The 17253-nt window shown below is 52.8% G+C and overlaps 1 protein-coding gene across 1 annotated transcript in view; it reads right to left on the reverse strand.

Annotated features, from left to right (window-relative positions):
* The window catches only part of LOC146809656 (sulfotransferase 2B1-like), a 710434-nt gene extending 703131 nt beyond the window's left edge, over window positions 1-7303 (reverse strand). Inside the window, exon 1 of the mRNA XM_085616511.1 lies at window positions 7026-7303. Coding sequence (XP_085472637.1) covers window positions 7026-7081 — 56 coding nt within the window. The 5' untranslated portion in view covers window positions 7082-7303. The remainder of the gene's footprint in view (window positions 1-7025) is intronic.
* Between the last annotated feature and the right edge of the window lie 9950 nt (window positions 7304-17253).

Raw genomic sequence — 17253 nt, forward strand, 5'->3', positions numbered from 1 at the left:
TCTGTCCTGCAAGCCAGCCGAGTGTCCGGGCACTGGGTATGGGGTTCCACCAGGGCCTAGGGAGGTTCTCCCCGGCCTAGCTAGGGTTCAGAAGCTGTGACCAGGCCTGGGGCTCGTGCTCTGTCCCAGGTTCCCAGGGTGTGGAGCCCCCCCATCCTGCAAGCCAGCCGAGGGTCCGGGCACAGGGGACGGGGGTCAACAGGGGATCGGGGAGGCTCTCCCTGGCCTGGCTAGGGTTTGGAACCTGTCACTGGGGCTAGGGCTCGTGCTTCGTCCCAGGGTGTGGGAGCCCCCTGTCCTGCAAGCCAGCCAAGGGTCCTGGGATTCACCGGGGCCCGGAGAGGCTCTCCCCAGCCTTGCTAGGTTTCGGAAGCTGGGACCAGACCTGGGGCTCGTGCTCCGTCCGGCAGGCCCCGGGGTGCTGGTGCCCCCCCGTCATGCAAGCCAGCCAAGGGTCCGGGTGCTGGGGAAGGGGGTCCACCAGGGACCGGGAAAGCTCTCCCCGGCCTAGCTAGGGTTCAGAAGCTGTGACCGGGACAAGGGTTCATGCTCCGTCCCAGGGTGTGGAGCCCCCCCGTCCTGCAAGCCAACCGAGGGTCCGGGCACAGGGGACGGGGGTCAACCAGGGCTCGGGGAGGCTCTCCCCAGCCTGGCTAGGTTTCGGAAGCTGGAACAAGGCTCGGGGCTCGTGCTCCATCCAGCGGGCCTCGGGGTGCGGGAGCCCCCCGTCCTGCAAACCAGCCAAGGTTCCAGGCGCTGGGAAAGGGGGTCCACCGGGGTGTTGGGAGGCTCTCCCCGGCCTGGCTAGGGTTTGGAAGCTGGGACCTGGCCCAGGGCTCGTGCTCTGTCTGGCGGGCTCAGAGATATGGGAGCCCCCCGTCCTGCAAGCCAGCCGAGGATCCGGGCACTGGGGACGGGACTCCACCAGGGCCCAGGGAGGCTCTCCCCAGCCTGGCTAGGGTTCGGAAGCTGTGACCGGGCCCGGGGCTTGTGCTCCGTTCCTGGGTCCCAGGGTGCAGGAGCCCCCCATCCTGCCAGCCAGCCGAGGGTCCGGGTGCTGGGGAAGGGGGTCCTTTCAGCTACCTGGGCCAGGTCTGCTTTCAACAATGCTGTCGCCACCTCCAGCCAGGAAGCTGCATCAGGGAGGACAGAACTGGTTTTGGCTGGGCACAGACACTCTCTGCCTTCAGAGAACAAAGGATTTTGCAGTATAAATATTGGGGCCCAGACCCCAGAACTTTAGATCACTTCTGGGAATCAAGACGTACCCTTTGCCAAGGAGAAGGACTGGAGAAGCTGAAGGAAGATTACTGCCCCTGAGCTGTTTGCTGTTTGGGGTTGGCCTGCAGTGGTTACTTTATTGCCAAAGAAAGGAGAAAAGGAACTTTGTGTGAACTTTTACTATCCTGAGGAAGATATCCAAGGGCTTGAAGCTGAGCTTGCCTCCTATTCTGAAAGACTTCACCACTAGCTCCCCCTGAATTTCCTTGCTGGGAATTCTACCTGCAGTGAGGTGCGTGCTGTTGTTTTGGGCCCTCTGGAGACTGCGTGTCAGTGGGAACTGGAAGTGCAACGCAACGAGGAAGAAGCGGGTCGCCGCCGCAGCTGTTAGCAGTCACATCGCCGAGGAAGCGTGTTGCATCACCGGGGAAGCGTGCCACCGCCGCAGAGGTTGACGTCACTTAACCGGAGAAGCGTGTCGCAGGGCTTGTCGCGGCTCCAATGTTCATCAATTTCGCCACTCAGCAGTCGGGCATGCATGCATCGCATCCACGTTGTCGCATCGCATCAAAGACGCCATTTTGTCGTATCGCACCGGATCGTCACATCGTATCGAGGCGCCATCTTTTTGCATAGTAACCGGAACACAGTAAGAAACCGATACATCACCTCTTCTCTGGTAAGGAACCGATGCGTCACCTCCCCTGCGCTGCAGTAAGGAAGCATAACCTCCCCCGAAGCAAGAAACCGACACATCACCTTCCCTGCGACCCTTTTGTTTGTATTGCGTGACGCATCCTAGGGACTTTGAGAGTAAAGTGTTGCTTTTACCATCTACATTACACTAAGCTATTTCTACAATTAAAAGTCATATTCTTGATATTATCTTGTGGATTATTGTTGTTTGGTCTTGTGTTAAGTCTAGTAAAGATTACTTATTTTTCCAAACTGGTGTGGCGTCCATTTGTATTGTTTTTACTGTATTACTGCATGTGTTCACAAATGCTTTACACACTAACTCTAAGATAAGCCTCTCTGCTTGTGCCAAGCTACCAAGGGGGTGAGCAGGGGTTAATCAGGAGTGTTTCCCCCTTTCCCTGACTAGAAGCAAGGGTCCCTATTTGGACAAAGGTGCATACCATTGCCAACTAGAGACCCCCCATTTCTAACACTCATCTATAAATAAACGCAATTCCACTGGTAGAGTAGAGAGAGTGGCACTGGCTGTACTCAGAGAATGAGACAGCACAGTGGTAAATACACTGCTGCAGACATGTGTGCTGCTTGCATATCACACACGCAAATACCCAGCATAATAATTTTCAGAGGCTAGAGATCAGTGTTATATGATAGTCACATGTTATTCCTACCGCTCACAAGCAAAAACAAATTAGCGGCATCTTCTCCTGGATCTGTCCGGATATAACTATGTTGAAGAGGTGAGCAGAACACCATCAGGCAGTGTACATTCTATGGTCAATAAAAGGCAGCAAGCACAATACAAACAAGCATTGGCATAGTCAAAGGTTTGTCCTTTGGGACCTTATAAATCTTTAAGCCAGAGAAATTGGCTAGTGCTGGTGCAAAGGAGATGCTGAGTCATACTTAGGTGGTGCCGAGTGATGCTGTAGTGGTGGTGCTGCTCTGGTGCTCAGGTGGTGCTGAGTGATGCTGAGTTGGTGCTTTGCTGAAGTGATGCTGCACTGATGCTGAGTCATGTGCCCGGAAGCAGCTGGGGCAAAAAGAACTGCACTTCTGAATGGAGCACTGTGTCACACTGCATGAAAACTATTGGGAGCTATCAGCCGACGCATTTAACAGTGGCGTCATTGGGAGACCTATGGGGTGCCGCAGTGGATTGGAGAGCTGTACAATTACTACACACTAGGTCATGCAGTCTGGTTCAGGAATACATGCTGCTTCACTAAACATTTATGGACATTTTTCGAGGTTTTTTAATGCACAGACAGAAAGACAAGTCCCATGATGCAAGGCAACAGCACTATAACATTTGGTGTGCGACTGCATCAGTGGAGTATGGAACAGCCTGAAGATTCAGCGTTAGGGGAAAGTTATGTTCGAAATAATAGGATGACAGATTGAACACACCTTCCACTGTAAACTTGTCACTGAATTTACAAAAGCCCAATTATTTGAGCAGAGCTTGAACCTAGCTATATGCAGTTCAGGCTGTCTCCGAAGCACCAGACCAGTAGAGATCTGTTCATGGATGACGACCCTTCAATGCGTTTTATTGTAGTCCGTTGGTGGAACATCCTTAACGACGACTCCGGAACAACGAGTTTCGGAGTCATGCAAGCTGAACAATGACTTGCACGAACAACGACTTAGCCTGAAAGACGGTATAGTATTTGCGATGGGCAGTCCAGAGGAGCGTCGGAGGAACAGGAGAGGTAAGAGGGGTTCTGGGGTGGGGAGGGGGGTTGGCTGTTAGTTTTTTGGGGAAGGGAGGGCTTTGGTGTAGATATTAAGGGGTGGGTGGATTTGTGTTTGTTTTTTAGGGAGTGGGGGTTTCCTATTTGTTTTTAGGGGTTGGGGGAGGTTGAGATCGTTTTTAGGGGGTGAGAGTGGTTTGGTTCGTTTTTAGGGGGTGGGAGGGGTTTGAGTTTATTTTAAGTGGGTGGGAGGGGTTCGAAATAGTTTTAGGGGTGGGGGTTTGTGATTGTTTTATGGGGTGGGATGGGTTTGTGTAGGTTTTTAGGGCGTGAGAGGGGTTGCAGTTAGTTTTAAGAGAGTGGGGGGTTGTATTCATTTTAGGGGGTGGGCGGCTGAAATAGTTTTTAGGAGGTGGGAGAGGTTAGTGTTAGTTATTAGGAGGTTGGGGGGTTGTGTAAGTTTTTAGGGGTGGGAGGTGGGGGTTACAGGATAGATTTTAGGGAGTGGGAGGGGTTTGGAATAGATTTTAGGGGGTGGTTTAAAATGCATTCCTTTATCACGAAAATTTGTGGTAGAAGAATGTGTGGTAAAAAAAATCGTTGTTGAGACGCGGTCATAGTACAGACTGCATGGTTAAGGGAGTCGTTGTTGAGGAACTCGTTGTTACAACATACAACCAGTCCGTTGGGGTTCTCTGGAGACATTCGGCATGTGCTTACAGTAGAGAAGGTGCTTGCTTCCCTTTGAACTAATAAACTATGTTAAGTGTTGGCTCACCACTAGACAGCATTATTATATGGAACAACCGTTTCACATGCTGGCTTATTTGTTATGTCCAAAGGGCAGAGAATTTAATAATATGCAATATATACACATACGTGTATAGGTAGGGACAGTTAGTGACAGTCTAATGCGCACAAAAGGCACTTTTCCATAGAAATAGAGAGCATGTTCTCATATCAAGTAAAAGATTTAACTATTATCCACAATATACTGTGTTCTAGCATGAATTAGGAAAAACTCAAGATGCCATGCAGTTAAAACTCAGACATGTGTTCAATGATGCTAATCGTTATGCATACTTTTTGCTGCTTACCTTAGGGTGAACGGGTTACATGAGTTCATGACCAGCATATAATGTTTTTAGAACAACAGCGTAAATAAAAGTGTGTTCACAGCATGTGGTCTCAGATGCAGTAAGCATTGGCTGCCTTCCTAACACAACACGGTTTCAAAACCAGATTAAAGTTTATGAATTTCAGCATTCAACAAAGATGGACGGTGCAAAGCCAGCTTCCCACACCACACCAGAAGTCAAAAGTTTCAATTTCAACCAAGCATCTTGTTGACGCCTTAATTGTAACATCCCTCACTTTGTTTTCTTCCAACAGTCATACATGTAAATCCCTTGCTATCCTTGTGCTTTTAAAGGAAAGGAAGCAAAGTCTAATTACTTTACTGTGGCTGCCGTTTCCAGAAAAAAATCCATGTCCATGGTGCACTGCAGGCTGCATATATAAGATATAGTCCTGCATTGCGGACGAGCAGAGGAAGGAGGGAATCCAAGGCTCCGAGGAAGTTCCATGGAAGGAAGGGCAATGTCAGATTGCCCGCTTTGCCAATCCGAGACTGGGTGGCCCCCCTCTACAATAATCACCACTTCCAATGACATGTCTGAGGGCTCAGTGCTGGCAGAGAGGCTTTGTGCTCAGAAAGTCTCTCTAGGTGCCCAAGATGTCCTGTAACACCATAGTGGGAAGTTGCCCTCTCTATTGTATGTTGATACACACTGCAAATGTGTAATGATCTTTACATACTCATGCCTCTCAACCAGTGTTTAAAATGGAAGAATAGAAGTGAGAGTAACCTTTACCAGAGTACCTACTTGCTTCTGTAAAGTGCCAGTACTTTCCAATTAAAACAATTGCACTTCTTCTGAGAACTGCAGGTAATCTCCCTCTCAAAATAATACCTTGGCACCTGTAGTGATCGTCCGATCAGCAGTCTAGTGTTCCAGCATGTTGTAAGACACACTGAACACCCACCCACCACAGGTGTCACCAGTCAGGTGACCCTGGCAATAAAAGGGGCCGAGCGCACGTGCTCTGGGCCGGTTATCCAACCATAATACCAGTGTCTGCGTCCATCATTTTACCAGCATGTGGGCCTAAGGTCCAAATACTACGTTGGCGACGAGCGGCCGAATCCCGCGTATGCAGCCTCCTTTTGGAAGGTGGTGAGGAGGAGAGCTGCCCGTGCGAGGGGCACCCCCCCATGTGAATCAGCGATGGCTAATCGGCTGCGGGGCATGTGAAGAGCCCAGGCGTCTAGACGGTGACCAGGAGCCCACCCTGCACCGCCACGAAGACCCGCGGGGCATGCAACGTGCCCCGGGGTGAAGGCGAGGAAGTCGGGTGCCCACCCCAACCCCGTAGTGCCTACTACTGACTACACCCCCCCAATGACCAAGCGCCGGAAGTGCCGCACTGTCTGGGGGCGTGCAAAAGAGCCCTGGGGGTGTGAAGAAAGCCGAGCGGGTGCCCACCCCGCGACAGAAGAGCCGCAGATTACAATGGCAGGGGAAGAGGCCCGCGGGGCGTGTGAAGTGCCCCGGGGCAAAGGTCAGGAGGTCGGGAGCCCACCCCGCTCCTGAAGTGGCTGCAGGACATCGACACCACATGCGCCTACCCCGTGTCGAAGTGCTGTCTGCGGGCATGTGGAGAGCCCAGAGGAGTGGAAGAGTCGAGCAGGAGTCCACCACGCATATGAACAATGTAAAGGCCGCGGGGCATGAGGTGAGCCTGCGCGGGTGCAGGGAGAGAGATAGCCACTGGCGGTGATTACAGCCCCCGTGGGGAAGTGAGCCAGCTGAGAGGTGGCAAAAAAGAATGACCGCTGACCGTTAAGGCCACTGTATGCCCAGGCTGTAGCTCTGACCCCCACTCCGCGCAGCATGCGGACCGATTGAAGCTGCCGCGGGTTGGGGGGACCCGATGAAAGCAAGCGTGCCGCCCCAAGACATGGCTGAGCGGAATAGTGCCAGTATCCCCCCGCGCAGCCCGGGGTGAGGCAGGTAAAGTACACAGGGGCCGCCTGTGGCCATGCAGAGCGGCCGGCGTTCACCTGAAGCCAGCCTGCTCCACGCAGCGTGTGTGCAGAGAGGCTGACAGCGGGTGAGAAAAGAGGCGGGAGGCGGCCGTAGGCAGCGGCACTGCTAGCGGAGGTGCATGGTCTAAGAGCAGCCTTCGGAGTTTGTGCCCCCACCCCACAGGAATCGAGCGCGAGAGAAACGGCCTACAAAGATAGCAAGCCTGGTACCCTGCGTGTTTCACCCTCCCTTCCTGCACAGCTCGACCCACAGCGTCCCAAAAAAGAGAAAAAAATGAGATAAATAAAGATAAACTTACCGGGCGAGTGGGAGGAGAAGAGGCTGGGGGGCGAGGGAGCATCCAGTGGTGTGCATGCAGGAGTGCTTCGCCCACAGGAAGAAGGCGGTTACTCAGAGACTCGTCCACGGAGCCAGCACGAAGCTCACTTCTAATATAGCTTTAGGGAAGGTCTGCAGGGAAGCAGCAGGAGCCTGGCCTGCAACATGTCTAGAGCTGCTAAAAGTGATCCGAGGACAGCGGAGATAATCCCAGCCCAGGCAGCCATCCACACAAGGGTAACAGAAACCAGCGAGGGAGATACAGCACGAAGACCGCAGCATGCACAAAGCTGCCGAGGCTGTGGAAAAAGAATGCAACACTGCCACTGAGTGGCCATTTAGCAGTACCGCACCCGCGATAGAAATAATGTTCAAAAGAACTGGAGACACAGCAAAGATTCACTAGGGGCACACAGATGATGCCCAACCAGGGAAATACACAAAAGAAACAGTTTTGTCAGTAAAAATAACGAAGATTACCCGGGCATAAGTCATTACAAAAGGATGATGCCCAGAAAGACTGCCTGAATACTGCACCAGTTTCAAGGTTAAGAGCGAGAGAGTGTAACGCCCTGAACGTCTCAGGATCGTTTAACAGACACGATAATGAGAACGCAACCACTTGTGAAGGTTTAGTTATTTTAATGAAGGCAAAAATAATACAAGGAATAAACAAAGGTTATAGTCACTGGAATCCTCCAGGCTAAGTACGTTACCAGCCCACAGCACGGATGGTCCTAACCGTCCTCTGCATATACGCCGATCCCGGCGTATGCCAACAGAGGGCAGAAATGAAATGGCCGACAATGCCAATCGGTAGGCTGTGAGGGGCACGAAGAGTGTTGGGGAGAATCGAGGAGTCAGGGAAACACCCAGCCGGGGTCTCTACCTGAAGGGAGCAGCCGCTCAACCTCTTCCTCAGACTGCACCGGGACGCGGAGTCACCTCCTGGTGATGCGTCACCGATACCCCAATCACAAGCAAAGAAGACTGAACCGAGAGCAGCCGCTCGATCGATCCCGTGGACTTCCGAGTCTGTAACGCGGCAAACACCTCCTGGTGTGCGTTACAGCTGGCAGTCCCTGTAGCTCTGGTCGGGCTGGGAGTTACGACTCCAACCAGCAAAAGCGCCACTGCGCTTTGACTCAGCCGAGTCAAAAAGCGAAGCTCAATGGTTATCCGGTAGAGCTTCCGGGTCCTTCACAGGTGACGATGGGGCAAGACACGGCCCAGGGAGTAACGACTCGACCTACCTCCGTTCTTGCCTTACTGGAGCACCACTCCGGAACACTGCTCTTCACTAAGCAGGTACGTCGGTGTAAACACAATATCCGACAGCGTTGTACCTCCCGGTTCCTCCCTTTATAGGGCGTGTTTTCCTTGAGTTATGTAACAGCTCTCCTGTTTACATAAGGGCGTGTTTTCCTTGAGTTATGTAACAGCTCTCCTGTTTACATAAGGGCGTGTTTTCCTTGAGTTATGTAACAGCTCTCCTGTTTACATAAGGGCGTGTTTTCCTTGAGTTATGTAACAGCTCTCCTGTTTACATAACCTCTCAACCGCTAAGCATCCTGGGAGATGTAGTCCGTTTTCGCTGGTTACCGTTTTCCTCCCCTCGCATGACAGGAATTCTTGACAGTACATCCTCCCTCTCAGCGGCTCCCCACGGGTCCAGCGCTGGCAGGAAAACGCCGATGGAACAAGGAGACCAAGCGCGGAGCATGAACCCCTTCAGCCGGTTCCCATGACTGCTCCTCCGGGCCATAGCCTTTCCACGCAACCAGGTACCACAGCTTCCCCCTGCGCCATTTGGACGCCCGTATGCCCGACACTTCATACTCCACCTCCGACTCCACGCATACCGGCCTAGGTGTCCCAGACGGCTTGGAGGGTGCTGGTTTGAGCAATGATACATGAAAGACAGGGTGTATCCGCAATGACTGGGGCAAGCACACCTTCACGTTCACGGGACCCATACACTTGGTAATTCGATAGGGGCCCATGTACTTGGGATGGAACACACTGTTCTTTCGAAACCTCATGTTTCTTGTGGATATCCAGACGTAGTCTCCAGTGTGGTACAGTGGCCCGGGCCTTCTCTTCCTGTCTGCCGCAGCCTTGTATCTTCTCTTGGCCTCTATTAGGACAGCCCTTGAGCGCATCAACGTGTCTTTTATGTGTGCCACCCTGTCCGCTGTGGCGGGAATCCTGTCCTCTCTGAACGGATGTAGAAATGGCAAGAACCTGGGATGTTGGCCATAGTTGCTATAGAACGGAGATGACTGTGTGGAGCTGTGAGTGGCGTTGTTATAGGCTATCTCTGCAACCCATAGCAAGTCGACCCATTCTTCCCTGCCCTGGCCCACAAAACATCGCAGATACTGTTTGAGTGTTTGGTTCAGGCGCTCGGTTTGGCCGTCCGTTTGAGGGTGGTAGCTGGTGGACAGGGCGGTCTTAACATGCAGCGCAGTGCACCAAGTCTTCCAGAATTGCGCAGTAAACTGCGACCCCCGGTCCGACACGATCACCCCAGGTAATCCATGCAGTCGTACCACATTCTTTAGGAGTAGTGACGCCAATTCCCCGGCCGTAGGGACTCTCTTGCAGGGGATGAAGTGCCCCATTTTCGTCAAGTAATCCACCACCACCAGTATTGCCGTCATCCCCTGGTCTACCGGTAGGCCCACCACGAAGTCCAGTGATATGCTATCCCATGGTCTATCCGGGGTCGGAAGTGGATGTAAGAGCCCTTGGGTTCGGCCATGGTCGGCCTTCATGGTAGCACACGTAGGACACTCCTGTCCCCACCTCCTGACATCCACTCTCATGGTTGGCCACCAGAAATGCCGTCCCATGCTAGCCACCGTTTTTTCAAAGCCCAAATGACCTGCGCATGGAGAGTCATGGCACCAGATGAATGCTTGTTTCCTTAGCCTAGGCGTGGGTATCAATAGGCACCTGCCCTTCAGGGGTATCCCGTCCTTCAGCTGCCATTCTCTGTGACTGAGGAGCCACCTCCGCCATGCGAATGACCTGATCCCTCTCTTTATTCCCCTCAGGAAAGTATCCGGTTGGATAACCCCCAATACCATCCTCGGGGAAATGATGGAATGCTCGGTCGCAGGCAATGGTTCCTTAACTGCAGATTGACGGGACAGGGCGTCCGCCTTCCGGTTTTCCGTCCCCGGCCGATATGTGATGCGGAAGTTGAACCCCGCAAAGAAGATCATCCACCGCAGCTGTCTGGGAGAAAGGTGTCTTGTGGCCGTCATGAACTGTAGGTTCCGATGGTCCGTGTACACCGATACCACATGTCTTGCCCCCATCAACCAATGCCTCCATTCGGTGAAGGCGTCCTTGATTGCGAGAAGCTCCTTCTCCGCAATATGGTAGTTGCGTTCGGCGTCGTTGAGTTTGCGGGACATGTACGCAACGGGATGAAGCACCCCTGTGTCGTGGTTGCGTTGGGACAAGATAGCCCCCAGCGCCACATCCGATGCGTCCGCTTCCACCACGTAGGGGAGATCCGGATCGGGGTGAGCCAACACCGGCGCCTTACCAAAGGCGCTTTTCAGGGCCTCAAAGGCTGTGTTCGCTTCAGGGGACCAGACAAACTCCTTGGACTTCCTCAGTAGCTGTGTGATTGGGGCCACCAATCCTGAAAATCCATCTATAAACCGCCTGTAAAAGTTGGCGAAGCCAATGAAACTTTGGACGTCCTTCACGCTTTGGGGCACCGGCCATTCTTTCACCGCCTTGATCTTTCGTTCTGCCATCTCCTGTCCCTCTGGACTCAGCATCACTCCGAGGAATTCCACGATTGTGACGTGGAAGTCACACTTGCTGAGTTTACAAAACAGCATGTTTTCCCTCAGCTTTTGGAGCACAGCTTTGACGTGGTGTACGTGCTCCTCCACACTGGACGAATAGATGAGGATGTCGTCGATATATACGACCACGTAGATATCCAACTCCTCTCTGAATACCTCATTAAAAAAGTACTGAAAGGCTGCCGGGGCGTTGCACAGACCGAACGGCATGACGAGGTACTCAAAAAGGCCGAACCTGGTCTTAAAGGCGGTCTTCCACTCGTCTCCGTCCCTCATGCGCACCAGATGGTATGCCCCTTTCAAATCCAACTTGGTGTAGATACGAGCTTTCTTGACCTGTTCCAGAAGTACACTGATGAGAGGCAAGGGGTACCGATTCTTTACGGTTATCGCATTCAATGCCCTAAAGTCCACACAGGCTCTCAGCTCCCCATTAGCCTTCGGGATGAAGAAGAGTGGCGAGGCGGCCGGAGACTTGGACGGGCGGATGAATCCTAGCTTGAGGAGTTTATCCAGGTACCCCCGGAGATGCACGTTTTCAGGCTCCGTCAGGGCATACAGCCTGCCGCTGGGAACGCTGGCCCCTGGCACCAGGTCGATCTGGCAGTCAAACTGTCTATGTGGTGGTAGCACTTCCGCCTTCACCTCATCAAATACATCCTCAAAACTGTGATAAGCCTGGGGGAGAGCCACATCTTTTTCTGCCGCTGTAGCCACCGTCTGACTCCCGCTCTCATCTGCGTCAAGGGATTCCGTTCTTATTCCACAATGCAGGATGCAATACGGTGACGTCAGTTCGATGCGATGTGTTGGCCAATCCACAGAGGGGTTGTGTTTCTGTAGCCACGGCAATCCCAATATGACGCCATATTGGGGCGCTCGGATGATGTTAAAATCGATTTGTTCCAAATGGTTCCTCCCACATCTCATCGGAAGGACCCCCGTGTGCTGCCCGATGGGCCCCGTCACCAATCGCCTTCCGTCTACAGCATAGACGTCTTCGGGAACAGCTTTGGGAAGAAGCACTAGCCCTAGCCTGCATGCCTCGTTGTGGTCCATAAACATGCCAGTGGCCCCTGAATCCACCATGGCCACAACAGGTATCCACTGGTCATGCACTCCCACGTGCACCGTGAGAAACAGGTGTCGTTGTCCCTTAGTGACCGAGTTGGAAAGTGAAGGGATGGATGAGTGACTCCGAGATGCCCCTTCTTTGGTCTGGGAGTCCTCTAGTTTTCCGCCGGTACGTCCACCACGGCTGTTACCGACCGGTTGGCCCGATAACGTGACGTCTTCGGTTTGGCAGGGCATTCACGTACGTAGTGGCCTTTTTTGCCACAATATAGGCACAATCCTTGTTTACGGCGTGACTCTTTCTCCGTGGCTGTGAGGCTCGCTCGTATTGCGCCGATGTCCATGGGTTCTCCCTTGGATGCGGTGGCAGTTTCAGGACTTCCCACTGTCACATAGGATGGAAGGGATTTTCCTTTTCTCCCATGATCCCCCTTTCTTTCACTTAGCCTATGTTCCAGCCGTAATACCAGGTTGATAAGGCCCTCACATGTCTTGGGTTGTGGGTCAATATGAGCCACGGCGTCCTTGAGCTCATCGCACAGCCCGTGATGGAAGAGCGCCGTCTGTTTAGCAACAGGCCACTTGGTTTCCGCAACCAGCCTTCGGAACGCGTTGAGATACTGCACCAGGTCGTTGGATCCCTGTCTCAACTCAAGCATTTCACGGTCCGCCGTGTATGAGTCAGCCCTTCTGTCGAAGACCTTCAGGAATTCCTCGCGAAAAGCACCCCAATCACATAAGATGGGGTCGTCCCTGCTCACCAGAGGTACGGCCCATTGTGCCGCGTTTCCAGCCAAATAGGATATAAGGAAAGCCACACGAGCCTGACTCGTGGGGAACGCCCTTGGTTTGCACGATAAATGTAGCGCCACTTGTGTGAGGAATACCTGCACTGTGTTAGGATCCCCACTGTACCTCTCTGGTGTTGCCAAGGGGACGGCTACCGGCATTTCCACTACTACCGCAGGGGTCTGGTTCGTGAGGGAGGTGCTGGGCGTGAGCGGGTCCAATTGGATAGCATCCAGTCTGGCTTTTACATCGGCTGTTTCTTGCCTGGAGGCAGCCAATTCAATTTGCACGGTCGCTAAAGCAGCCAGCACATCATCAAGTGTTGCCATGTCTGTTATCGACCGGGAGACAGTTAGTGTTATTAAGGTCGGATATTTTGTAACGCCCTGAACGTCTCAGGATCGTTTAACAGACACGATAATGAGAACGCAACCACTTGTGAAGGTTTAGTTATTTTAATGAAGACAAAAATAATACAAGGAATAAACAAAGGTTATAGTCACTGGAATCCTCCAGGCTAAGTACGTTACCAGCCCACAGCACGGATGGTCCTAACCGTCCTCTGCATATACGCCGATCCCGGCGTATGCCAACAGAGGGCAGAAATGAAATGGCCGACAATGCCAATCGGTAGGCTGTGAGGGGCACGAAGAGTGTTGGGGAGAATCGAGGAGTCAGGGAAACACCCAGCCGGGGTCTCTACCTGAAGGGAGCAGCCGCTCAACCTCTTCCTCAGACTGCACCGGGACGCGGAGTCACCTCCTGGTGATGCGTCACCGATACCCCAGTCACAAGCAAAGAAGACTGAACCGAGAGCAGCCGCTCGATCGATCCCGTGGACTTCCGAGTCTGTAACGCGGCAAACACCTCCTGGTGTGCGTTACAGCTGGCAGTCCCTGTAGCTCTGGTCGGGCTGGGAGTTATGACTCCAACCAGCAAAAGCGCCACTGCGCTTTGACTCAGCCGAGTCAAAAAGCGAAGCTCAATGGTTATCCGGTAGAGCTTCCGGGTCCTTCACAGGTGACGATGGGGCAAGACACGGCCCAGGGAGTAACGACTCGACCTACCTCCGTTCTTGCCTTACTGGAGCACCACTCCGGAACACTGCTCTTCACTAAGCAGGTACGTCGGTGTAAACACAATATCCGACAGCGTTGTACCTCCCGGTTCCTCCCTTTATAGGGCGTGTTTTCCTTGAGTTATGTAACAGCTCTCCTGTTTACATAAGGGCGTGTTTTCCTTGAGTTATGTAACAGCTCTCCTGTTTACATAAGGGCGTGTTTTCCTTGAGTTATGTAACAGCTCTCCTGTTTACATAAGGGCGTGTTTTCCTTGAGTTATGTAACAGCTCTCCTGTTTACATAACCTCTCAACCGCTAAGCATCCTGGGAGATGTAGTCCGTTTTCGCTGGTTACCGTTTTCCTCCCCTCGCATGACAGGAATTCTTGACAGTGAGCCAGATACCCCAACGCAGCAAAGGAACCCTGAAAGCAATACTGCATCCACCCCAGCGAGGAGTGTGCAGGACACTGGCAAGCAAGGAACATTGGAAGTAGAGGACATTGAGACGTGCTTGAAGGTATGCGGTGTGACGCCCACTGGCGAGAGATGGTCACAGCAGCAGTACGGAGGACAGTGAAGCACTGGACACGGACACTGGGCAGAAGCCAAGACAACAGCCCAAAGCTGCAAGTCTCAAAAGCGAATGAAGGTCGCAGTCAGAAGCGCGCTGAAGCAATGCGACTGTGGAGAGAAGGAGAAGTGGGTGCGCGGACCACCAGATTCACGAAGACCCGCTGGAGGGAAGGAGCCGACCAGCCAGTTGGTCGCAAGGAGGAAAAAGCCAACCAACCAGGTGGTCATAAGGGAGAAGCCAACCAACCAGATGGTTGCAAGGAAGATGCCGACCAGCCAGATGGTTGCAAGGAAGAAGCCGACCAGCCAGTTGGTCGCAAGGGAGAAGCCGACCAACCAGATGGTCGCAAGGAAGAAGCCGACTAGCCAGTTGGTCGCAAGGGAGAAGCCGACCTGTCAGACGGTCGCAAGGAGGATGGAGCCGACCAACCAGATGGTCGCAAGGGAGAAGCCGACCAACCCGATGGTTGCAAGGAAGACGCCGACCAGCCAGATGATCACAAGGAAGAAGCCGACCAGCCAGTTGGTCGCAAGGGAGAAGCCGACCAACCAGATGGTCGCAAGGAAGAAGCCGACCAGCCAGTTTGTCGCTAGGAAGAAGCCGACCCACCAGATGGTCGCAAGGAGGATGCCGACCTACAAGAGGTCAGAGAGCACACTGACCTGTCGAGGTCAGAGCGGGAGTGAAGAGGAAGACCGAGGGGACGTCAATGAAGAGGACCCCAGGAGAGGTCCGCGAAGAGGACCAGGAAGAGACGGACGAGAGGTCCAACAACATCACTTTGAAATCAGAAGTAATAATGAGAAAGAAGGTCGTGACGACCGGTCCTGTCACAGAGTGAAAAGAAGAAAGTGTCCTAGTGCTGGGACAAGACCAGAGGGAAACGTGTAAAGTGCACGCTACATGGAGAAGCCTGGTAAGGACGAGCAAGAAGGCGAGACGACCGGATCGCGTCGCAAAGAAAGGAAAAGAAAGACATCCTGAGTGGCACGACGCCACGACGAAGGAAGAAGAGCAGGAGAGGAGAAGAGCAAAGAGGTGTGCATGACAGATCAACACAACACACACCAGAAGGGGAACACCCGAAGAGGAAAGGAGAAGAGCAAAGAGGTGTGTGTGACAGATCAACACACACACACCAGAAGGGGAACACCCGAAGAGGAAAGGAGAAGAGCAAAGAGGTGTGCGTGACAGATCAACACAACACACACCGGAAGGGGAACACCCGAAGAGGAAAGTGAGAAGGTGCATGGACATCCGAACACAGTACCTGGAAAACATCAGCACCACTGGGAGTACACATCTATGTGCAAACCCGAAGGTCACCCGGGGACGACAGAGGCGAGCAGGCCGGTCCGTTGGTAACAGCCACCTCTGGGATGGAACGGACATAGGATCGTGGATATCCAAGGGGCAGAGGCCTCAGGGACACCGGTGGCAGCGGGTCCCGAAATGAGAGATGGACTGTTGAAGCTAGCTCTGGAGATCCTGGGAGAACAGAGGTAGCGCGCGAAGAACCAAGTGCCAACAACACCCTTTTCAGGTGGAGCTTCAGACACGGAGAGAGGACCCGTAGCGACTCCTTCAACGCGGTTGGAGCGACAAGGCGGCAGTCCACCGGTCCAGTGGAAGCCTGGCAGCAAAGGGCCTCCGGGTCGTCCAGTGAGAGGGGACACCCACGAGAGAGGGGTATCCGTGAGAGGGATATCCTGCAACTGCGAATCCTGTTGGAGACAACCACCAGTTGGAGAAAACACCTCAACCAGGACTATACAGTGGAAATTAACACACCAATGATCCACCATCATTCCATCTACACTTCTCACTGACTGCAGTACGGGAAGAAAGAGACTGTAAAGCACACTTCCACGGTGCAAGTCCAAAAGAGCACATCCACAGAGCACCCGGACATCGTACCAAGGAGACAGAGTGGTCCCGGCTGCAAGGATACCCTCGCCGGCAGTTGACCAGCAGCGAAAGAGACTAAGTGGAAGTCGTTATCACTGATTTGTTTGCAATTTGTATTCTCTACCACATGTTCGGACTTCTTTGTTTTGACCTTCATTAAAGTTTGGGAGGGATGTAGTGATCGTCCAATCAGCAGTCTTATGTTCAAGCATGTTGTAAGACACACTGAACACCCACCCACCACAGGTGTCACCATTCAGGTGACCCTGGCAATAAAAAGGGCCGAGCGCACGTGCTCTGAGCCAGTTATCCAACCATAATACCAGTGTCTGCGTCCATCATTTTACCAGTATGTGGGCCCAAGGCCCAAATACTACAGCACTGAGTCATATAAAGCACTGCCAACACACCCCTCTTTGAGGTTGACACACTCGAAGAAGGGGTTTGGTATTTGGTAATCTCCTTAATTCATCGAACATCCAACCCTGCGGGCCCCAGTCTTCCTGTTGCTTCTGTGGTCTGCGGTCTGCCCCTACACCCCGAGGCTCTGACATCAAACATAGCGCTCTTGGAAGTCTGCCTACGAACAGCTTCACAGACAGAGATACGAGGGGGAATGCGGAGGCCTTGTCTCATATCAATACTATTTCATAAAACACCACTTAGCTAGACTTGATGTTTGTTCAGTAGTTCAGATGAACACAAAGAATAAATAAATCAGCGTTATCTGATAAAAATGTTTTAATAATGTTCAGTGTGCTTTAAAAGCGGGCTTCAAACAGGCCAGGAAGGTAAAATAATTAATGGTTTACAGCGATACACCACAATGACTGATTGAAGAGCTTTGTGATGAATACTGAAACAGGTAAAATGGCCTTTGCTTTAACCCCTTGTGTGCGGGTTTATTTCCTCCGCTGTCCGGGAGAAATAAACGGTGGGCAGGATTACGACGGCTCCCGGCCGTCGTGCG

This window comes from Triturus cristatus, chromosome 7 (genome assembly GCF_964204655.1).
Source record: "Triturus cristatus chromosome 7, aTriCri1.1, whole genome shotgun sequence".
NCBI classification, from domain to species: Eukaryota; Metazoa; Chordata; class Amphibia; order Caudata; family Salamandridae; genus Triturus; species Triturus cristatus.